Source organism: Argentina silus (assembly GCF_951799395.1).
Source record: "Argentina silus genome assembly, chromosome: 10".
NCBI classification, from domain to species: Eukaryota; Metazoa; Chordata; class Actinopteri; order Argentiniformes; family Argentinidae; genus Argentina; species Argentina silus.
In genome coordinates, this window is record NC_139664.1 from 15078626 (window position 1) to 15103498 (window position 24873).

General features: G+C 44.4%; 2 protein-coding genes across 3 annotated transcripts; both read left to right on the forward strand.

Annotated features, from left to right (window-relative positions):
• LOC310811033 (double-strand-break repair protein rad21 homolog A-like) lies at positions 1-6050 on the forward strand. 2 transcript variants are annotated; one of them, XM_083679006.1, is made up of 14 exons: positions 1-115; positions 897-1082; positions 1249-1378; positions 1603-1702; positions 1856-1962; positions 2191-2388; positions 2692-2814; positions 2978-3103; positions 3268-3491; positions 3627-3780; positions 3938-4083; positions 4327-4503; positions 4795-4875; positions 5090-6050. In XM_083679006.1, the coding sequence occupies exons 2-14, from the start codon at positions 939-941 to the stop codon at positions 5279-5281; spliced, it is 1902 nt and encodes a 633-aa protein (XP_083535132.1). In that variant the 5' UTR covers positions 1-115; positions 897-938; the 3' UTR covers positions 5282-6050. The 2 variants fall into 2 exon arrangements, with proteins under 2 accessions (XP_083535132.1, XP_083535133.1); XM_083679007.1 differs by having other exon boundaries at positions 4330-4503.
• A 282-nt stretch (positions 6051-6332) lies between these two features.
• LOC310811039 (eukaryotic translation initiation factor 3 subunit H) lies at positions 6333-24647 on the forward strand. Its single transcript, XM_083679014.1, has 8 exons — positions 6333-6482; positions 9343-9499; positions 16891-17058; positions 17753-17852; positions 19007-19156; positions 22054-22174; positions 23967-24099; positions 24316-24647. Exons 1-8 carry the CDS (start codon positions 6375-6377, stop codon positions 24411-24413), a joined length of 1035 nt encoding a protein of 344 aa, XP_083535140.1. The 5' UTR covers positions 6333-6374; the 3' UTR covers positions 24414-24647.
• Positions 24648-24873: the final 226 nt, after the last annotated feature.

Below are 24873 nucleotides of genomic sequence, written 5' to 3' on the forward strand. Positions count from 1 at the left end.
GCGGGAGGAAGGCTACTGGCGCCATCTTGGCTGTTTTAATGAGTACAACAGGGAAGAACTCGCTGGGAGAAATCACATAATCATTGATATTTCATTTGAAAGGGGGTAGAAGTAGGTAAGTGAAACAGATGGAGCTTGATTTATATATTAAAATGTGAATTTTGTATGTCGAAAGTAACATGCACAGCTTGTGTTTTTGTACTAGGGCCTTCATGTCGTAGCTTGCCCAGCTAACGTTAGCTAGCCGTCGCGAAAAAAAAGTGTTTGCAGTTTTACAAGCGCGCCATCAGATGTAAATTGTAATTGAATGCATGCGCGTTTTGATAATTTCTCGACACGTGCTTAGTAATTTTTGTTCACTTCTTTATTTATGCACACCCGTAGCTAGCTAGATGCTCTTCGTTTTATTATCTATGTTCAATGGAACGTTCTGTTTCCAGGGATTAGTCGGACCCCGTGTGAGTGCGCCTAACCGAGGGTCGGAATAATCCCCTGGAACGAAAGTGTTCCATTTAACTTTCAATGCGTACAAATATTACGTTGTAGCATATTTGAGTGTCGATGTTTAATGATCAAAAACACCCCCTAGAAAGTAATATTTGGGTGTTAATTTTTGTTTGGGCGTTTCGAAATCGCAAACGTTAAATGGACACGGAAGTTCCATTACATTTCAGCAATCAAAACTGTTTATTAGTCATAGCGCCAAATCGAAAATTTTGCATTTTAGGAATCAGTTTTACATGTACAACCCATGATCTCTTCCATTGCAAAGTATACAAGCCTGTAATATCTCTCTGTCCTATGAGCTGAACTTAAATCAAAAACAAATTCCTAACAACTTCGGTTGATTAGCCACTGGCAAAGTATTGAATATTCGACTGTCTTATCTATTTTAGGCGGAGTTACCCCTGTCTTGGTGAGAACTAGGAACCGGGGCAATGTTCTACGCCCACTTTGTCCTCAGCAAACGTGGGCCGCTAGCCAAAATCTGGCTGGCGGCTCACTGGGACAAGAAGCTGACCAAGGCTCATGTCTTTGAATGCAACCTGGAGAGCAGTGTGGAGAGTATCATCTGCCCCAAGGTAAGGGAAGCATGCCTGTTGTTTTGTATCATGTTACCAGCTGGAGGCCCAGGGTTCAGTAGTCTGCATACAGTATGACCAGAGACTAGGACCAGGCCAACGTTGAATTTGCATGATCCAACCTGTGTGCTCTCCTCTCATCCATGATTTATTTGTATTTTTCCAGGTGAAGATGGCTCTGCGTACCTCTGGTCACCTCCTGCTGGGGGTGGTCAGGATTTACCACAGGAAAGCCAAATACCTCCTGGCTGACTGCAATGAGGCTTTCATCAAAATCAAAATGGCTTTCCGCCCAGGTAGGTTCTCATCAGACTATACATGAGGTTTCATCAAGTGTCCTTTCCACCCTCTTGCATACTGACGTGTAGACTCTTGTTCCTTTCCACCTCTTGCATACCAAACAGCCCCCCCTCATCTTTTCCTGATGTCAGCCTGCTGTGTCTAGTGTGCAGGCAGTCTGGACATCCTTATACAGTTTATTTTTGCTTGTGTCTCATTACTCTGTATTTATGCATTTCAGGTGTGGTGGATCTACCAGAGGAGAACCGTGAGGCTGCCTACAATGCTATCACCTTACCAGAAGAGTTCCATGACTTTGACCAACCGTTACCTGATCTTGAGTAAGTTCTCGCCCCACACAACCCGACCAATCTTTTATTATTGATGTGCACATGTCCTGGCCATTTACATACTATGTCTGAGGTAGAACATTACATGTCAAAGATGAAGAAGTAAGTTCAAACACAAATGCTCATCCTTTGTTTTCCTTGCAGTGACATTGATGTAGCCCAGCAGTTCACACTGAACCAGAGTCGAGTGGAGGAGATCACCATGCGGGAGGATGTGGGAAATCTCAGCCTAATGCAGGACAATGATTTTGGTGTGTAGGCTGTCCATCACACATTATTGTCAGTCTCTGTGTTGCCTCTACTGTTGTGAAGTAGTGTGTACAACCAGTCAACCCATGTTCATACTGTAAAACGGCATTTTATTCCTCTCTTGGACACAAATCATACGTTTTGCAAAAGCTGCATTACTCTGATATAGATTTATTTTATGACCATGAACATCTGTTAACCATTGGTATTCATGTGTTGTTCTCACCCAGCTGACTTTGGCATGGACGACCGTGAGATGATGAGAGTAGAGGGTGCTTTTGAGGAGGACATCATCCATGGAGCTACAGCTGCCAATCTACTGCTTGAGGCTGAGCCCGGGCCTGCCACCCTGCCAGACAAGTCCAACCATCTGGAATATGATGACTTTGGGGACAACCCCATGGAGAGCAACGATGGAGGAATGCTGGGTAAATATATTAACTGAATATGATAGGGTTGCTGAATTACAGAGTCGATGGTTGAATCTCAAACGTCCTTCCCTGCCTCCTTTTTTCTCGCAGCGTTCTCAAAATGCATTGAAGAGAAGGTCCACAGTTTTTTTTTTCCCTTCTGAACTTCTCCAGTGTGTTCTGAGAAGGATGCAAGAAGTCAAGGGAAAGCTTTTGAGATTCACTCAATAGCCTGACACAGCGATCAGATTGCTGTAACAGGATTATTCAGAATGGTTTGTTATCAGTCCTGGAATGTTTTTTTTTTTTCTTATTTCTCAGTGGATAAACTCCTGAGCAACGAGGATGGTGGTGGCATCTTCGATGACCCTCCAGCAATCACTGATAGTGTGATGATGCCCCCAGATCATGATGATGAGGATGACTTTGACAATTTACAATCCCGTAAGTTTTCCCTGTTGGTTTGAAATCCCTCTGTTGCTATGTTGAAGCCGCTAGATTTGGTGTAATGACAGCATTAAACTGCCAACAAAATAGTCACTGATGTCACCACAATCACTAACATGTTATATTTTCATCTTTTCTTCCTATCTTCATGTCTACCCAGCGGGCCCTGACAGCCCAGACTCTGGACCTGCAGAGCCACTGCCCCCCATGGCAGATGTGACTGAACAGACCACTCTGGTCCACAATGAGGAAGAGGCCTTCGCCCTGGAGCCCATTGACATCACTGGTAAGTAGACCTGTGTCAGTCAGTGTTCAATTAACACCAACTACTTTGTTTGAGAGAGCATCATTTGCCCATAAAGTCACAGCTGATGTAAATGTTGAATAACAACAGCAGGCACTTTGAAGAGCTTTTCTACAATTGACATATGTTTTCTTTCACGTCATTAGTGAAAGAAACCAAGGCCAAGAGGAAAAGGAAGCTGATTGTGGACACCCTTAAGGAGCTGGACAGCAAGACCATCCGCGCCCAGCTGAGCGACTACTCCGACATCGTCACCACCCTGGACCTGGCCCCGCCCACCAAAAAGCTCATGATGTGGAAGGAGACCGGAGGTGTGGAGAAGCTGTTCTCCCTCCCTGCCCAGCCCCTCTGGAACGGCAGGCTGTTGAAGGTAACGCACACAAAACAATACCTCTTAGTTGTTCAATGCCTTGTTCAAATGGAAATGGTAATTATCCTCACTATCACATTAGATATATAGTTTAAGGTTTTTGTTGTGCATTTATGACACGTCCTGTTTTGACAGATGTTCACCCGCTGCCTGACCCCGCTGGTGCCAGATGAGATGAGGAAGAGGAGGAAGGGTGGCGAGGCCGACAGCCTGGACGAGTTCCTCAAGGACCTGGAGAACCCCGAGGTTCCCAGGGAGGAGGTTCTCTCCCAGCACAGAGATGTCATCGGTAAGCTACCGCCCGCATAGCTATTACAGTGCAGCTGAACACTATACAAATATCGAGATCATTCTGGAAATGACCAGACCGATCGATGTATTACCATGTGTAGACCATGATTATTTGGTCTTTGTGAATCTAATCATTTGGTTAAATCCCCCTTCAGACCAGACCATCATGGAGGAACCCAGCCTCCTGCAGCCCTCAGTCATGGAGAGCAGCAGGACTCATCTGGATGAGACCATCATGCCACCTCCCTCTACCCCACGTGGAGTCAAGCGCAAGTCTCATGACAAAGAGGCTGCCCTGCCTGTGAGTGCACTAATTTTGCTTATTTGTTTTAGCCATGAGCACCGGTTGGGTGGGATTTGCGCCGTTTCAGCCATTCCAAGTAAAAACCCTGTCTACCCGGTGTGCTGGGCAAACTAACACACGCACCTTTTGTGATGTCAATTTCCTTGAAACTTGAAGACAGTTTTCTATTAACATTTTCAGTTTTTTTTGTTTACATGCAATCAGTTTCTGTTCTTATGAGGTTCTGTCTGTCTGTTACAGCAGATGGGAGCCCTTGAGCAGCAGGCGGAGCGGTCGGTCCTGTCCCAGAGACTGGACATGCCCCAGGTGGACCTGCCTCCGGAGGAGAGCCTCAGCCTCACTCAGCTGGTGCCTGAGCTGGACCTGCTGGGAGAGAAGGGCAAGGATAAGGACAAGGATGACAGTGAGGAGGAGGAGGTGAGGCGGTGTTATGGTTTTTATTGCAGCATTTTGACGACTTGTCCAGGCAGCTGTAGTTCATGAGAATTATCTGGTCTCAGTTGACTTGCTGATTGGCTTAATAAAATGAATGTTAATAGAGAGCTTGCTGCTTATGAGTGCAGTAAAGCAAAGAGGACCTGTTCCATTAAGATTTGTACCACACTAGGGCCAAATGTAACCATCAGATTAATAAATCGATATTACACAATATATGGATTATATGCATATTTTCAGAGCTTATTACTCAGTCATGTTTTTGCCTTTTAGGATGAAGAGGGTATGGGAGACCAGGACCAGGAGGAGAAGAGATGGAACAAGAGGACTCAGCAGATGCTTCATGGTCTTCAGGTAAATTCAAAACCAAAAAAGCAATGCTGTTTTGTTTGAAATTAGACTGCATAGAACAATGTCTGTATGGAAAGATGAAAAGTGTGGCAGTTGCAATATTTAGGTTGCTGCTTCAATTGCTGTCATGTCATAGTATCATTTTAAATTGTTCCATCTTCTAGTTGGATGACCCTCTTGATCAGTAAATGATTGTGTCTCTGTGTTCTCTCCACAGCGTGTCATGGCGAAAACAGGAACCGAGTCGGTCAGCCTACTTGAGCTGTGCAAAAACAACAACAAGAAACAAGCAGCTGCCAAGTTCTACAGCTTCTTGGTTCTTAAGAAACAGCAAGCCATTGAGCTCAACCAGACAGAGCCATACAGTGACATTATCGCCACAGCTGGACCAAGATTCCATGAGATTTAGACATTGTAAATGGCTTGCAACTTTTTATTGAATATTTTATGCTTTGTTTACTGTTTTGTTTTTGTTGGCCCGCTTTATTTGTTATTTTTGGCCTTTTTGGGTCAGAATGATAACTTTTAAAAGGATTTTACTGTACCACCAACAAAATCATGCAGTATTGTTTTTTTTTTTTGTGAGGAGGAATGCATATATTGAGTATATTTATATTTCTTTTTTCACTTACCATTTTGTAAACTTTGCAACCACTTTCTTCCCCTTTGTAACTGATACATTTCAGTGTAACTCTCATGGCAAAATTAACCCAATAAGTGTACAAAAAGACAACCCCTCAAACTTCAGTCCCAGATCAAACCCCTGATTTTATAAACATTTACTTTCATGCTGTGAAAAGGTACTGGTTTTTATCATGAAAGAAATTAGTAAACTCTATTCACCATGTTGTTCCTCATTGCACTTGACATAGTTTCTTAGTTTTCATAATGCATTTCTTTAAAGAAAGTTAATGGGCTTTCTATTGAAAAATTGGCTTAATCGCAACTAGCATTGAATTGCCTTTTTTAGATGTATAATTTTGGCAATTAATTCATGTTGCATCATGTAATTTCTTTGTACCTCTACATTTATGTTTTCATTTTTTTGCATTAAGTAACTAGACGATTGTTACAAGTTAAAGTTCATTATCCCTCGTTTTTAGTCTATGGATAACTTCTAGCTGTTGTGATACATCTGTAAAAAATTTGAAATAAAAAGTGTTTTAAGTACTTGGTTACACTGACTCTGTGATTTATTAATTGTTGGGCAGTAAGACTAGCTACAACAATATTAACACTTATGTTTTAGGTGAAATGGGCGATGACATGATAGAATATAAATTGTGCGAAGTAAAGCCACGGTGTGTATGTGGTCCATATACGTGCGCAATCCATATGCAATATATTCCCACCGAGAATAAACTCACAGAAAACATGATCCTGTTCAATAGGAACTATAGCTACTCTATCCAGTCATTTATCCGAACGAAGAACACTAGTGCACACATTGAACGGAAACGTCCGTTCCACTCTTTCCTCCCTCTTTTCGCGTGTTGTTGAGAATGGCTGCCCGTAAAGAATCAGGCCCAACGCCGACGGCCCCAATAGCCGCTGCTGCCTCCGGCGCCACGTTGGACTCTCCCGTAAAGCAAATACAGATCGAGGGACTGGTGAGTAACAGCAAATGGGGTTTTATTGTTCGTTTCGATGGCGGCTGTATTGAAAATGTGTCTCCCAAATGTGACTGGCCCAGGATGCTAAGCTATCATCATGGCGGCCACGAACGGCACGACTGGCGGCTTTTGAGTCTTAGAATATGACTATACTAGGGACAACGACAGCATGTCACTGCTATTGCGGTCAGTAAACCAGATTTACAAATAAACTGCCCTCCCAATCCATCTGCCTCCAGTGAACCATTGACTCATTTTTAGACAATGTGAGCATGCCGTGGGTACCGTAGTGACGTCAGGCTATCATCAGCTGCCCCAGAGAGAGTCACTAAACCCCCACGGAAGATGGAAACGCTGTCCCCTCAACAAAGACTAACGTGTAACCGGCTATTTTGTTCGTGTCATATAGCGAGATTTTGAGGTTACTTTAGCTCTGTTACTCCCATTTGTTTGTATTATGTATTATAGCTTATTGGAAATTCAGTTGAACTGCAACATGCTTGAATGGGTACAGCCTGTTGTACAGTGCAGAACTGGCGAGAACTATGATATTTTGCGGGCAGTTTAAAATACTACTGTACTGAAGACTGAAAACGACTGAGTACTGAAGACTCAAAACAACGACTTATTCTTGTAAGGGATGCCTGACTGATAATGTATGCTGCCCCTCTGGTAACACATCTGCGTTATGGTTTATTTATTTCATATACAGCCAGACCTGGTTTATTATTTAGTTATTGATGTTTTGAGAGAATTTGTCCCCAGCTTCTTTTCATGCAGATCTGTGGATTGTAGCAGTGTCTTCTGCACTATCTATGTTTTGCCAGCAGGGGGCAAAATTGTTTCACCAGCATTTCAATCCACCTCCCACATTTCAGAGGAGAATTTTTATTATCCTCCCCATTAAATCAAGTGGGGGGAAGTCCAGTAACAGTATATATATATATGGTTGAGTCAGTATTCCAATAGCTAGAGCCAAGGAGATGTTAGAGATGAAATATAGAAATATGAATTAACTGGACATGCATGATGTCCCAAAATGTTCATTTTCAAAGGGCACCCAACACAACCAATTTCTGACTGATGCCAGCCAGTTTGATCTATAGGACAGTTATTTCAAGTTGGCTAGGTAATTTATTCACCTGAATACATTGAGGTAGCTTAGTTGCTATTACATTGCATCAAGACAAGTCTGAGACAAGTTTTTGGATGGCCCACAAACATCATGATGCATCCTATGCATGGATGGAACTGAAGGCAAGCTGAAGCACCTTGCACAAGGATATGATGGTGGTTTCCCGCAGGGTTTGCAATTGTTTTGTTTTTTGCAGTCGTCTCTGAAGCGCTCTTAACTTCCATGTTACACTTTTGGCCTAGCAGTGGAGGTGGATTAGTGTAAATGAAGTGCACAGTATTTAGCATTAATGGGCTAACATAATTAAGGTATTGCCGTTGTTTGTTTCCAATGGCTTACTTACACACTCATGACAACGTACCAACATTCTACATCACAGATTTTGATTCACAAACATCTACACAAGTAAAAGCTTATGACACGACTGTGCTGCGCTAGTTAACAGAACATACTCTTCTACCTACCTGTGTGGGTGATGATTTATGGTCTGAATTAAGGATAGCCAGCAGGGATTTCGCCCACAATTGATTTTGCACAATTCAATTTTAAGCCTGTTGATTTACAATTTAGTGGCCACATATCAATCTTTCCACTCCGCATGAGGTGCGCTCACTGCACTAGCTATTGAGCTAGATCAATACAGAGAGTAGAGAAACCTGCCCCAAAGTCCAGGCTTTACTTGCAATACCTGATGGCATTTGCTCATTTCTAGCCAGCACTAACAAAGCCACTGATACCTTTTTTTTTTTTTTTGCACAGACATCCACCTCTCCTCCATAACCCATTTGTTTGGACTCAGGTGTTCTATTTGTATTGATTTTAGCTGTATTTTGACACCCCCATTTTTATGGCTCATAACTTGTGATCAAAGGATTGGCAGGATATCTCGATTACTGATAGTCTGGAGTTTTATTTGACCACCTTGAAGCTTTAAAAAAGCCATGTGCAGCAGTGAGGGGGGGAGAGGGAGGCATTAAAAGGTGTCTACAATGCCCTTGATGTGTTCTGTTGGGGTGGCTCTCTCTCCCTGAACTCTCCGCTCCTCCAGCCATTACAGACAGACAAGGACACATGGACTCTGACTTGTTTTCTTTCCAACCCCATATCATCCCAGGTATTGGCTGTCGCACGATGGCGTTTTGAAATAAATCATATTTTCCTGGGCAGATAGCGTGGGCTAACACAGTTCTTAGGACTCTTTTTGGCCTGTGAGAATGGTGTTTTGTTGTTGAACAAGGCCGTGGAGTGGCACTCTGTTCGCATCTCCTGCCATGTGATGTAATTTATGATTCTGTGCTTGACCCGCCACTGCTCTTATCAATGTGATTTATGCTCTCCTCCTGAGTTTCTGTTTCCAGCCTTTTACTCCTGTTTATACACACTGTTGCCCTTATTTTTCACTTTATCATCCACGTCCCTCTAGTTCGCTCAATCGTAACAGAGCAGTAGCTGCCCTGTCCCATCCATAGTGTCTGTGAATGAACATGGTTGCCTGAATCAGGCACTCTTTAAATTCTACAGAGAAGCCTTGTAAGACAGAGTACCGGCCCCCGTTACACCAGATAATTTCCTTACCTAATCATCAATCCTCAAAAAGAAGAAACACAGCGTTTAGGATACTAGCTCCATTGGTCTGTTTTGGAGAGAATATGTTTCGTCCGGCCTTTTACAAAACTCATCTCATCTCCCCCCCGCCCCCCTTGGCTTCGCTGTGTTTCACAGGTGGTCCTGAAGATAATCAAGCACTACCAAGAGGAGGGCCAGGGCAGCGAGGTGGTTCAGGGTGTCCTGCTGGGCCTGGTGGTGGAGGACAGGCTAGAGATCACCAACTGCTTCCCCTTCCCCCAGCACACCGAGGACGATGCTGACTTTGATGAAGGTAAGGATTGACCTACAGCATTGTCTTGTGTGTCTGTTTTCAGTACAGCAGTGTCTGAAGGGGCGGTGTTGTCAGCCTCCTGTGAGTGTCAGCCTTATCAAAGGGATCAATCCCGTGACCCAGTCCCTGTTGGTGTGTGTATCAAACCCTGTTTTTGTGGATGCCTTGTTAGCACCAAGTCAACTGTCAAGGCTAGGCTCAACACACGAAGCAAGGGAAAATACCTGTCTTATATCTGGCTCTGCTAATAAGCAACTGTTCAGAAATTCTTGGGGATACAATAGTGCAAAAAGGTTGCTAAAGGTCGCTGGTGTCAAGGAATTGGGCCGAGGTAGTGAGTGTGTGTAGCAGTGACCCAGTGGCATTTTCTAGGATTTGCCCTCTGTCACTCCTCCTAGTTAATAAGGTCTCAGTGGCTTTCCCTGCCATGAACTCCCTCGAAATACGGCTGCGCTGTGGGACTATTCTAACTATGGCAGCTGAGCCTGGTAATTCAAACAATTACACAGTAAACATGTTAGCGCCCCTCGCGTGAATTGGTGACAATTACTCAAAGGTATGTTTTGTCGATTAATGAGAGAGAGAGAGAATAAAAACAATTAATCATTTTCTCAGGACTTTTTTTCTAGGAAGACGAGGGACCTTTTATAGAAGTCTTGTTGGACTATACTGATCCATTATACTGTAACATTATCGAACATGGTTGATGTCAATGAATTGACTGATTATATTTTCATCGATCCATTGTTTTCTATTATGTAATGAATTAGCAGAGAATCGAATGGGCGGAGCTTATAGGTCCTCATGAGAAACGTGCTGCAAATATGCACCACATTTCCTGACTATAGCTCAAACGGGACAGGAGATGTGCTTGTTCAAAGTTTGGAATTTCAGTTGTTACTTGGCATCCCCCTTGGGTTTGGGTCTGACTGTCCACGGGTCCGTTCGGGTCTCTCTTTTTTTCTTTTCTCCCGGACAATTTGGCTGGCAACAATTTTATTTGATAGGCTTTTATTATTTTTAACAGCCAAAAGCCGACTATTACTGGCTACAGAAAACCTTACCTTTACGCACACACACACACACACACACACACACACACACACACACACACACACACAGCTGACTCCATTTCTGAAGCTTGTTGAAAGTCGCTCAAGTCTGTCAATGCTGCTTTCCTCCATTAGGGCCACTGCAGTGCAGTGGGCACCTGGCACTGCATTGGGTATTTAGCCTGACAGTCACCCACCCCCCTTCAATGGCTATGAGTGTGTATTCAGAGAGGGTACACCCTCTGCATAATCATTCGATTAAAATTCTTCAAAAGTTTAAGACAAGAGGTGTGACATGAATGAAATGGGCCTCAAATCCGGGTCGTGAGAGGCCACCCTGCATGGACAATAAGGCTCATATGCCTCAAGGGGAACTGTCAAGAGAGAGAACTGTGACTGTCAGGTTTTTATGCTGTGCTGCCTTTCCATCAACAGGTGACAGTGTGGAGCTACACTACTAGCAGGCCAGACAATGTAGCTGTGTGGAAATGGAGAGGGAGAGAGTGCAGCAGCAGTTGCTCTGATAAACAACCATGTCAGTTGAATTCTAAAGGAAGTATCCTGCAGTCTGTCCAGGAATAGTTACTCCCTCCCTCCCATTACTCCCTCCCGCTATCGCTCCATCCATCCCTCACGCCCTTCATCCCTCCCTTCATCCCTCCCTCCCTCCACCCCTTAAGAGGATTAATTAAGAGGCTGCATGATATTTTAACCAGAATTGAGAGAAAGGAAGGAGGGACTGTCCTGTTGGGGTAATTATGTCCCGAAAAGTAACCACTTAATTTGCCAAATGAATGCACTTAAATGACCAAATATAGTTTACGGCACTGCAGTAAATGCAGTGCTAAGACAAGTGAATGTTTGGGGAGTAATTATGGATGTGGGTGGATAGCCCATAGCTAAGGAAGCCATGCCAAGTAAACTGTCATCACAGGTGGTAACGCTTCAGGTGTGCACTTTGTTTGAATTCATTCTAATTGGCATGGCAGGACTATGACTAATCCAAGTCACAACTGTTTTAGTAGTTTGAATATTGTTTGAAGGCTAGGTGGTGCAAATAAATAGCCATGTAGTTGTGCATGGTTGTCAAAAGGCATAAGACAAGTATAGCTTACTAATGTTATTGTACATGCTCAGGGCATGTAACATTGACTTAATACATGTCAGTTTGCAAGCCAAAGACAGTGTGTTGGAGGCGTTTTTATTTTACGACCATATTCAGGTCAGCAGGTTATCGTTTTGACAGTGGACATATTTGAAGAGTCATTTGTTCATCAGTCCTTGACTTCCTGAACCATTTTCCCCCCCACATACTTTTGTAGATTGGCTGTCACAGCGACTCTGGCCGTTCTCCCATCTTTTACTTAAACGCCATGATTTATTAAATGGCGCTTGACACCTCCGCTGAATATTCCCTGTTCCTGGTTTTAGTGGATTGCTTCCTACCCTTTTTGTTCTGCCGACGGCTCCATCAATTATACGCCGCAATGTAAAACACAAAAATCTCTGGCGCTAACTAGCCTCGATGCGCCACCATGGCAAACCCCTTTCCATGTCTGGGGTTTTCTACCCGACCGTGGATAAGGCTAAGAGGAAAAACATGAATATATAACCACCTTGATTATATCACCAGCTCTTCTCCCATACTCGGCGGTTTGCCCTCCGTTTCTCTGCTGTAATTGTGGCCTCATAGACATTTCTGGGAGGTTTAATTGAAGTCAGGGGATTAAAGCACTGGCAGCCATGATCTCTCTCAGCAGTAAATACTACTTTCTGTAGACATTCAGCAGGCATTCAGCCACCGTTCACTTTCCCTCCCAAAATGCCTTGGCTTCTGATAAACTCCTGAAGAGTTAGCCTTTCAGTAGGTCACAGTACATGTATGAATAAGACATGTTGATTTCCTCCACTGTTTTTGTCCCCCTTTTCTGAGCTTTGCTAATTAAAATAACATGGCAGTGTCCAAGGGTATGAAACTGACTGGATTATTTTGTCTTGGAATAAATCTTTGCCTTACCTGGCACTCTTCCCACCCACTGGCACCACCACCGACGCCTTTTTGAAATCTGAGGCTGGCTGCTCTCTAGTCGCTACTTTGAAAGTGCGGCATAAATCAGGCAGCGGGCCCTTGGGTGCTGCTGCCGCCATCAATGCCATCAGTTCCACTGTTTTATTCATCTCCTCCTTTGTCTCATTTGAGGTTCTGCCCTTGCTAAAGCAGGGATCAGAATGCATAACAGGAGATTGTGGCTAATCCAGGTGTGTGGAGAGAGAGGGGCCCATTTCACACTCATTTACACCTTGATACAGCGTCTCCACGCCTCACGCTCCTGGGCGGCCAATTATATTTACAATCGTTACCTTGAAAGTAATTGTGTACTGTAGTATAACAGTATATATTAGACATGCTAGTATTAACGGATAGCATCTTCAATGTGGATTCCATGCTAGTACAGTATAATGGAGATGGTCTTCAATGAGGATTCCATGCTAGTACAGTATAACAGAGTTTTAGTCTTCAATGAGGATTCCATAGTAGTACAGTATAACAGAGTTTTAGTCTTCAATGAGGATTCCTGAATCCCAAGGAGAAAAGCATGCAGGACACGCAGCCCATCCCAAGGACAGCGAGCGTTGGTGATGAGGGAGCCAGGAGACATCCTGCAGTCATGCCACATGTCTGGCCCATGTTGATAAATGTGTGTGCCCCGGGGAGTAAACGACGTATTGAGTTCTAGTTTAGCCTGTGTTGGAGGAGAAGCGGGCTAATTTTCCCTCCGAATGGTATAATGGGACGTGTGTCTGCTTTGCTCCATCTTCCACCTGGCGTCACGGATTAGGTGCAATTAATCTTAGTTAAGCGAGGCCCGTGGAGAGCTGCCTGCCACCATGCCTGCTGCAGGGATAGACTGGGAGGGGATATCACCCCATCCTACTTTATGTGCGGAACACACCCTCACAACAACTCAACCAGATGTACATCATGGAGAGTTGTCAAGGTTTTTTTTCGGTGGTGGGGCTGCAAGGGGGGGGGGGGGGGGGGCGGTTGGGGGGGTTGTCATTTCATCGGTTTGTTTTTTTCTGTCCGTGCTTCCTCTCTTCACTGCTACAAGTATGGCGTTACTTAGGGGGAAATCACAATTTTCTGGTCTCTGACAACTCTCTCTGTGCCCCATTCCCATTCCCATTGATGTCAGATCTTAGCTGGGCCAGTTTAGTTAATCGTATTCATAGAGGACTGACATGCATATTTCGCCCGAATCCGTTCATTGTGTTTCGTCTACCCAAGCAGGGTAATTTGATTTAGCCGTGGTATCTTGATGGCCTTTTGTGGTCTTCCATTTTGAATGCCAGAGTTCTGTTGCCATTTCTGTCCCGCGACAATCTGAAACATGACTGCTTCTCCGGTCATGATACGGCCCCTGGTACATGTTGCTCACAGAAGCGACAACTCCCTCACTAAATTAATCATGACAAGTGGGTGTGCTCACAGCTCCAAAGGGCCGTTCTGATGCTAATACCTACACACAAATTGGCACAACGTCTGTCTGCGCGTGGTTTTATTTTCCTGACTTGTGCTCCTGTATTGTGCTCTAACTGAATAGGACACTCGGCGGCGGCAGCAGCAGCAGCATTGCGTAGGTAACATTTATGAGCCCTGCCACAGAAAGGAATCATTGACGTACTCCACTAACACTACAAAAGGACGAAGGCTGTGGCTGATAATGGTCTTGTCATTTTAGAACATTTTCATTATTTATTGTTAAAAAGGGGGGTTGTGCTTTTGCGATCCTCTGTGTGACAAAACATCTCCTAGCCTTGGTTTAAATGTATGATAAATGGTACTATGGCAATCACCTCTGTGGAGGAACGATTTGGAGGCGTTTTGAATATCTCCTCTACTGTATATTGTTCCATATAGCCTCATGTATGCAAAGCACCGTGTCATCATCATTATTTCTTTTCCCTTTTTTTTTTCTTCAGGCTTTTCACTTGAATGCCTCAGTGTGAATCCTATAGCTTGTAACTACTTATTCCCTCGTTCACTTCTGTCCTCGTTATATTGCGAACGCTTTAAACCCATCCATTACGCGCAGACCTCATCTGTGAAAGCAGCGCAATCGAAGACACTTCCATCATCTCGCCCCACCATACTCTCATCTGTGTGTAGGTCCACCGTCTCCGAGGACAGCGGGTATCCAAGCTTTCCATATGGATGATGATCATTTGAATGGGGCTGGCAGTCTTACCATAAGTTCTGTTTTTTTTTTAAATATCTTCCCCACCACAGCTCACTGGGCCTGGGCTGATAAAGCCCCTCCAGAGCCTCATGGTGAATTAGGCTGGGCTACATCTCACTGGCTCATTCTTATGCAGGGCCGCTGTTGAGGAACTGTAGTTGGAGGAATTTAGCTGTTGAGGCCCTTGCAGACATGCACACAATCACCAAAGCAAACGGGAATGGCAAACTCATTCCCTATCTCACCCTGGGGAACAGATTGATTGATAGGAAAACTGCTGGTCTAAAGGAATGAGTGAAGAATAGCAAAAAGAGGGGTGGCGGGGGTGGGGGACGGCTTGGCCGAAATGTTGGCGTGATGATATTGTTAAATTGGCTATTCTCCTGATAAAGTAGCTTTCTCTGAGCTGAGTATTAACTCTCGTTGTATTGGAGCTGAGCTGTGTTCAGGACTGCAGTGGGTTGAGAGATGTGGAGCAGGGAGGGAGGGAGGGAAGGAGGGAGGGAGGGAGGGAGGGAGCAAGGGAAGGAGCACATCAGACACACCTGCTTTGTTCAGGAAGAAAGAAACCTGACTGTGATTAGGTGTTGCCTCCACACTCTGTTTCATGACTGATTCCTTCCCTTTTTTAGGCGCAGCGTGTTCTTATCAGTATTTTGTGTTATTTTTACATTTATGAGCAGGCCGACCTCCCTATTCACCCAAAATAGGAAAACGATATTGTAAAAATCCCATGGGTTATTAAGTTGCTGCGACTGGAGCTACATACATGTTATTGGCTTGAAGAGACTTGTCGGTTATTTTTAGCCTGCGTCTGCCTCTTCTGTGTTATGAACAAATGTGGTTCTGATCCCCCTTGGTATTTACAAGGCTCTCACTGCATTACGTTAAGCTATGGGGGCCTGGCTGCTGTCCTGGTACTTGTTGAACTGACTGAACCACCGCCCTGCTGTCTGGCTGCTTTGTCTCGGAGAACAATGACTTGAGCTGGCATGCTCTGGCTGTGGTCTGGTCTGGATGTGGCAGGGCCTGGTCTGGTCTGGTCTGGGTGTGGCAGGGCCTGGTCTGGTCTGGTCTGGGTGTGGCAGGGCCTGGTCTGGTCTGGTCTGGGTGTGGCAGGGTCTGGTCTGGGTGTGGCAGGGCCTGGTCTGGTCTGGTCTGAGTGTGGCAGGGTCTGGTCTGGTCTGGTCTGGCTGTGGCATGGCCTGGTCTGGCTGTGGCAGGGTCTGGTCTGGTATGGTCCAGTCTGACTGTGGCAGGCAGGGGCTGGTGATGACGGGCGGCCTCCACTGGCCAGGAGAAGGATATCAGCACTCCCAATGTGTTATCTCATAGTCTGCCCTGAGCCTGCCGTGGGCACCCAACAGACATGGCCTTAGTAAGACTAGGCTCTCTCTCCCTCCCTCCTCCCTCTCCTCTCACACGTCATGCATCCTATCAGTTTAACGGCTGATAAAGTCCAGGACATCAAGTCAAACCTCTCTCTCCCTCCGAGGGACCTCCTGAATTTGCAAAGAGTCCAATAAAAAAAAGATGTCCTTAGATTTGAGTTATTCCTTTTTATACACAGAATCAAATGCCTTTAAAAGCACAAGGTCTCATCGTCAAGGGAAGATGTATCTCCCCCCGGCCTCCCCCTTTTCTCTCCCCCTCCCTGTTTGTTGTTATTAGCAGCCACGCAGGGATGGATCTGCCGTGCAGGATGGGGTCCGGAGGCCACAGCTGCCCAATAAGACACTGATTTATCAGGCCCAGTGCCGACGACATGAAGATGCCGCTTTTTCTCTCCTCTCTTTTACTCATCAACCTGGTATTTCTGGCTGGAGCCTACGATGTCTGGCCTCAGCTAGTTAAACCTCAGCACTCAGGCCTTCATGTATTTATTCCCTGTCTGACAGTGGGAAGAGGGAAGAAAGAGGATGACTGGTGATTCAGACTGAGGAGGATATTTATAAAAGCACCTGATGTAGCTATGTTAATCTGAGTGTCTGTCTGTCTTCCTCTCTCTATCGCTCCTCTCTCTCTCTCTCTCTCTCTCTCTCTCTCTCTCTCTCTCTCTCTCTGTCCTTCTCTCGCTCTCTCTCCCCTCCTATTCCAGTCCAGTACCAGATGGAGATGATGCGTAGCCTGCGTCACGTCAACATTGACCATCTGCACGTGGGCTGGTACCAGTCGACCTACTACGGCTCGTTTGTCAGCCGGGCCCTGCTAGACTCCCAGTTCAGCTATCAGCACGCCATCGAGGAGTCTGTCGTGCTCATCTACGGTGAGTGGAGTCGGAAACGAGTTCACCCCCACACAGCATACCCAGCACAACCAACTGTGGGTGGGATGTGTGTGTGTGTGTGTGTGCGCATGTTAGCGTTCACCTGTAGTCGGACTCCACTTTACCTACACAAGGTGTGATGAAGATGTATCTGGTTCCTATAGTCGGAACCTTTGGTTGAATAAGCTTCCACGCTTGAAATTTTGATATTGCTCTGGCAGCACTTCTCAATTACTGCTACTCCTTTACGAGATCTTCAGGGTCATCATGTCATGCTCCTTAATTCCACACCTACATGATGGGGAAGACTAATGGTCCTTGCCTGAGTTATGAACTCCGGGCCTAACTGCCACAGTCAGTCCTCCTTCATTTTTAATGAAGGCCTCTGCTAATGTCAATCAATAATGCATGCCTAAATGGATGAAAGTGACCCAAAGGAATTGGCGTTATCACTGTTAAAGATGGAGTGAAGGAATATTGATTTTTTTACCCCCTCATCCACTGACATGTATGAATCAACCTGGCTCAGATCTTTTTCCCAAGGCCTCCTTACAGTGGGTTTCATTTATTATGTAGATTGTAAAGAGTTCAGTTGCAACCGGTTTTGAATGTGAGAAGTGAAGAGTTCAAGGCCGAGAATGAGAACCACCGCTATAGTCTTTGTCAGTTTCTCTTTGTCCCCCTCCAATTCTAGATCCTATAAAGACAGCTCAGGGCTCTCTGTCCCTGAAGGCCTACAGGTTAACCCCCAAGCTGATGGAGATCTGCAAGGAGAAGGACTTTTCACCTGAACAGTGAGTTGCAGCACGACACGCACAACGCACGCACGCACCCACACACACACACACACAGGCACCCGTGCTGCTTACAATAAACACACAGACACACTTGCAATAAACACACACAGACACACTTACAATATAAGTACAACCGATGTGCTTATAATACACACACACGCACGCACACACACACACACACACACCCTGCCACCACACCTGCACATTTTCCCTATAATAATTCAGGGCTGTGCTTTTGATTGTTGCTTTAGAAGATGCAAATGCAGGTTTCTCTGTCCACAGGGGATGCCATCAGTGGCTTTTAGAGATGGCTGATGATAATGATTTATCAGTCTCTGTTTTGCCTGTCAAGTAAACAACTGTACAGTGTATATGCTGTTCCTGACCCTAAGGCTGCTAGTAATTGCTTTTAAATTGCATCGGAAAATAAACGTAATGAGAGAGCCATTTTGAGCAGCTTTGTTCTGAGAATCGGAAGTATAAAAAAAATGAATCCCAGCGGTAGCAAACTGTCAACCATACAGAACTCCAGCTATACAATTTTAAAGTGCACTTAAGCGAATATTCTTGGAAGGAATTGTTTGCCTCTTTTTCTCTGTCTTGCTCTCTCTCACTCCACATTCTTTATTTCCTTCCTTCCTCCCACTGTCTATTTCTAAGGTCAGTTGCTCAATTATTGACTGATGGTATGAGCAGAGTCTGTCCTCAGCCAATTGTTGGACTTTTAGTAGTGTAGATGATGAATACATGGCATGATGGAGGGGGGAAGGGCAGTATCGCCTGATCGCAGCAAGAAGGAGCCTTATTTTCCACAACATTATTTTGGGAAATCTGAATATCAATGATGATTTCAAAGTCATAATTTCAAAAGTGCTTCAATTTTACATTATGTTCCAAGGTCTCTTTCATGTGTGTGGCTATTTGATGTTATATAAGCTGGTACATTGTGAACTTTAAATGAAAGGAAGGAAGAAATTGCATTGAATTAGACACTTTCTTTAGAATTCTCTCTAGCCCCAGGAGGCTGCGGTCAGTAGTGCCCTCTTGAACAGGCGGGTGGTCTCATTTAACGAGTACTTTGTGCATTTTTTTTTCGTAGAGCCGTCATTGGTCCTGGCAAATGACCTCAAATCTCTTTCTTTCCTTCCTAGACTGAAGAAGGCCAACATTGGGTTTGAGCACATGTTTGAGGAGGTGCCCATTGTGATCAAGAACTCTCACCTCATCAATGTCCTGATGTGGGAGCTAGAGGAGAAGTCGACGGTGGCAGACAAGCACGAACTGCTCAATCTCTCCAGCAGGTCAGTGAGCAGCAGCCTTCTACTAATGTCCTATTAGCTAACGAACCAACCGTTTCTCCTTAGGCCTACAATTACCCCCTTGCTCTTTTTGGTGATGTGCTTTGTCAGTTTGAAAGTTTAAAGTATAGGGCCCTATAAAATCCGCTACTGCAGTTGGTGTACAACACACACATGCACACACACACACACAGGAGACATTTCGGTGATGCAGGGTAGAATAGCATCACAAATGTGTACTCTTAAAAAAAGACTTACCATAGAGCAAGTGAAGTTGTTTCATCATTTCAATGCAACTGTCCATATTGCCTAATTCAGTTATGTCTGAATTCCGTGATTCTGTCCACATTTTCCGCATCATAGAACCTTGCGATTATCTAACCAACTGTTTCCTCTTAGTTTACCGACACCCTGATGTTCACTTTCTTCTGCCCACGTGGGTGGTGGGTTTTTCCCCCACAACTCTTGTCATTTTTCAAGTTTGAAGTACAAAAGGCACCATTTTTGATAAGATATCTTATTTGAAAAGATAGTCTCTTCCCTTTTGAGTTTTTATTGCATGGTTGGCGATGAGACGTCTGGCACGACGAAATTGTTTTCTGAAGTTGTCTGATTGCTGAGCGCTTTTCGTGCAAACCCAAAAAAGTGTCCCCGAAAAAGATAATGGATTTTATTTAATGTTTTCCTTTTGTCTCATTTTCATAGCTGCCACATTTGTCAATGTCACATCCTCAGAACCTAGTTCTATCTCATAAACCAGGTCAATCTTCCAATCATGGCATGCTCAGTGTTTGACTTACACACGTCCATATTATTGTCCGTTTCATTTGAGATGTGTCAGAAGGAGAATGTTCTAATTACACCGGTCAGCTATTACCTGTGCTCAAAATCCTGTGCCAGGAAGGAAGCCCGAACAAGAACTCTGGCCGGGGGGGGGAAGCAGTGAAAGAGACCCCTGACTAGGAGCACTATAGAAGATGATGGAGGTGGAAGTATGTGGAAAGAAAGACCTTTATGGCTTATGTTGATTCATTGTTCTCACACTGGCGCAGCCGGGTCTGATCTACAATTCCTGAACAAAGTGGTTGAATTGCCTTTGTGACACATAAGAATGTCCTGTTCCATTAGGCCCCCTCAGTGTCCTCACCTCAGACTCTGCAGATCCTGTTCTCATACACTACATTTTGTAGTGAGAGCCATTGTACATCACCAAGGGGGTAAAGGTCCACACTAGGGTACCACTTACAGTATGGTCACTGCTTCATTTTATATCAAGGGAGGCGGATGGAGGTAGAAATCCGAGCATGTGCGTTTGATACCATTCCTTAATCCGTTTCATGCATTACAATGAGCCCATCTTCCGATTTCCTCCATTCACCAGCCTCCACTGTTTTATGTGGTCTGCTGGTGTAGGTTTTGGAACATGGCCATAGTTTTCTTTGTGTCAAAGATAAACGAAGATCATTCCTCAACTTCTTTCACACTCGTTGCCATGATGTATTGCTGTGGTCAGTACAGTTCAGCTTTTCCTCTATTGTCCTCCCTGAATAGGAATGTAGGCTGTACACGTTTGCACCATAGATAGATAGATAGATAGATGGATCGATAGATAGGTACTTTATTGATCCCCGAGGGGAAATTAAGGCGTTACAGCAGCTCACATCACAAACAACAACAAAAATAAAGTGGCATTAGAATAATAGAATAAAATATACATCTGAAACTTATCAATTATATACAAAAAATATATATACAGTAAGAACAGTCCAGTATGATTTAACATCCCCCAGCTTGACTCTGATCACCCTGATCGAGCCAGCCGGAGGAGGAGTTGTACAGTCTTATTGTGGCAGGCAGAAAAAATCTCCTATAGCGCTCCTTAGTGCAACGTGGTTGTAATAATTTGCTGCTAAAGGAGCTTCTCTGCTCTGCCACAGTGTCATGTAGGGGATGGGAGGGATTGTCCATGTTTGCAGCACTGACAGTGAATCCTGTCCGCCCGCACTGTCTGAAGCCCTCGATGGTGGTGTTTGCGTGGGGAATAACCTCCTGCAGCCATGTCTCCACAAAACACATAAGACTGCATTCACGGTATTCCCTCTGTCCTCTCGCCAGTGCCGTAAGCTCCTCCATGTTGTTGCCCATGATGATAGAAGGAAGATACCGTTTTCCTTTTCTTCATCCGTAGCTTCACCCCCGTTCTGCTTCCCTGATGCCGTCTCCTTAGAATTCCTGTGCCTTAAAAGAGAATCCATGATGTTAAGAGTCACTCAAAGGGCTTTGATTTGTAATTCAGAATTGATCAGGAGTCTCTCTGACCTCTTGAATTATTGAACCTGTATTGAAAGGCCACTCTGTAGGTTTGAATGTTTTATTCATTCTGTAATTTGACTGGAAATATATTCGTTTGATAGCAAATAGTAAGTGTGAGCTCTGAGGAAATACTAGTTCCATGATTACATTTGAAGCTAGTGGCAACCATTATGTGTCGACAGGTCCCCCTCAAGAGTATTCAGCAGTGCAACCTGTATTTATTGCTGGCAATTTGTCTCTAATGCATATACATGGTTTGACACGTACCTTGTAGAGCGTTTTAAAAGACACCTCTAAATCTTCCTCTGATCTGTTTGAACCTGAATCAACTGGCAGATGGATGTCACCATAGGAAAGCCAGTTTCTCAATGTCGTTACTGTGCTAGAGGAACATAACTTTGCAGGAATATTATCTATTGTTTAATTGATTGCCGTCAACAGTGTTTTCTCCTGACGTGAAGTAGCAGACTGGCCACTCGGGATTTAGTAGTCAGCTATTTCACTGGCAGCTGGCGCTTCAAGCGGCATTGGACAGCCATCAATGTATCAGTGTGTTGTGTCCTTCTGACTGTGATGTATCCCCACAGCAACCACCTGGAGAAGAGCCTTCAGCTTCTGATGGACAGAGTGGACGATATGAGCCAGGACATCGTCAAGTACAACACCTACAGTCGCAACCTCAGCAAACAGACACAGCAGAAGCACCAGGTAACACATACACACACATCGTTCTCCCTCCTCTTGCTCTCAACTAGAAAATATTATCAGCACATTAGTTGATAATTAAGTGCCCGAGTACAGAGTCTTTGCATTAAAAGGTTGTTACTGAAGGAGGTTGTGGCCTGACCACAGGCAGCCCAGCTCCCCCCACCCTTCTCTCCCTGGCTCCTCCAAAGTCCCTGTAGGGCCACTAACACCTCATAGACATCTCCTACACTTCTCTTTATGATCCATCATGTTGCCCTCCTCCCCAAGTCCCCCTCTGCAGCTGGCCTAACTAGGCCTGTCTGGCCCGTGAACCAGAATGGCCAAATGGAACCTTGTTAATCATCATAGAACTCTGGGAACAATGTGCTGCGTCAAGAGAGTTCCGTTTTTTGATTTAGGTCTAGAATTTAGCAAATAAAATGGCAAGCACCCTCAGTGGTCATATAAGTCTTTGTAGCGGAAATTTGGAACATACTCTCTGTTGATTTATGCACTACCAGAGGCAAGGGTGACTTAGTAGTGTGTGTATTCACTTAAAAATCCCTGCAAGTAGGCTATGAGTCAGGAGAAGAATTATAAGAAAAGTACCATAGTTGTTCTTTGTTCTTTGCCAACTAGGGAAGTTGCATCAATATGTTTTGAGGTCTGAACACCAGTTACATTTGCATGTTTGCATACTAGGCATGGGCCAGAATTTTCAAACCAGTATACCTTCCCGCCAAAATACCTGCTACGGTAATACCTTTAAGAAATGTAAAAATCTCAAATGAGGCCACCCAGACTTGTGAATGCCACGTGACAGCAGAGGTTGTCCTCTGGTATTTTACAGCATGTTCACAAGCTAAATCTAGTGGCCTATTCAATTAACAAAAGTAATTGAGGTAGTATTCTGTCGTGCTCGGCCGGTAAATAAAAAAACCCTAACCCTTTTTTTTATTTTTATTTTTTTACTTGCATAAGACTAGCCTCTACATTGCTACATTCACTAACTGGCTACAAACATAAAGCCAGCTCTTGGTGCACAACACACATACACACATACACACACACACACATACACACACACACACACACACACACACACATACACACACACACACACACGGACACACAAGCAGCTAAATTATATGGGTCCTAACTTTGTCGTATGGTTTGAATCCAAAATGTTCCTCTGCCATGATCCAAGTCAACAGGTCACTTCACACTAGTTCACTGGCTGCTAGCTTCAAAACTTATTTTTTCTCTCGTAGCAAAAAATGTGTCACTGATCATGCCTCACACATTGTTTATGCCATTTTATTTATTAAATGTCAGCTCATGCACTTGGCGGGTGTAATGGCGGTATGGACAGTGTTGTGGGAATTATACCGGTGTAAGCTTGTCCACCATATGCTACTGATTATGCCCTGTGATGTTGTAATTTATTTTTTATAAAAATGTAAGAAAAGGTCTCTTGATTGAATATTGTGGTTGTGAGTTTTGTTTAATTTGCGGCAGCTTTGGTTATGCTATGGACATACTGTATTTGTTGAAAGCACTTTGCTTAGTTTCTATAATGCCTGACACACACTCACACACTTTGCCCTCTATCTTCCCAAATTAAAAGGGCTTTTAGCCTCCAAAGACGCAGCGCATGCGTGATTTACGGTTGTCATCCGTCCACAAATCAGTCCATCCCTGTCAGCTTTTACAACTCTCCTCTCTCCCATCCCCTCCCCTCTTTCTCTTCCCTCTCTCTGTCTGTCTCTCTCCCTCTCTCTCTGTTCCTCTCCCTCTCCCTCCCTCCCTCCAGTATGTGCAGAGGCGCCAGCAGGAGAATGCCCAGAGGCAGACCAGAGGAGAGCCCCCTCTGCCCGAGGAGGACATCACCAAGATGTTCAAGCCCCCCCAGCCCCCTCCCCGAATGGAGACCCTCCTCATAGCAGGTAACGCATCCCCCCTGGCAGCTCACAGCTTCTAGCCTGGCGTCTGTTCACTCATTATCTCGCCATTATGTTGAAATTACATTAATCTAAGGTTTATTGACTCAATCTAAAATTCAACCCCGTGCTGTCCTCTGATGCTCTCCCTTTTGACAACATTCCGCTCATTTACTTTATTCCCTACTAATGTTTTGTTGTTGTTTTTTTTACCCCCAACAGGGCAAATTAACAATTACTGCCAAAATGTGAAGGAATTCACCTCGCAGAACCTTGGCAAGCTTTTCATGGCTGAGGCTCTTCAAGGCCATAACAGCTAGAGGAGGAGGAAGAGAAGATCAAGTGCTGGAGATGCAGCCCCATGCAAAACCATCATTTTATAACTGGCGGATTGGAATGCTAGATTTGTAACAGACAAATGTGTGATCAAACAATATTTTTTTTTTCTAACATATTATTCATTATTGAAAGCATATTCAAGGTTCCACAGGAAAAGATCTTGAGAGAGTCTAGGAATATTGTGTAACTTAATAAAAGTGTTGCATCTCCACATTTTACTGCCTCTGTGTCTCTATTCATTAGGCATAATGGGTGTTTACTGTAGGGAAATGACAACGAAGCCCACACTGACTGTCCAATTGCTCCTCCTTGTACAATAAGTATGCCATATATCCTTATCTTGTTGAAGTTATAGTAATACACACTAAGGGCCAGATCTACTGAGTTGTCAGCACTTCTTTTTTCAATTGAGTGCTATATGAAACACCAAAAACAAAGGTG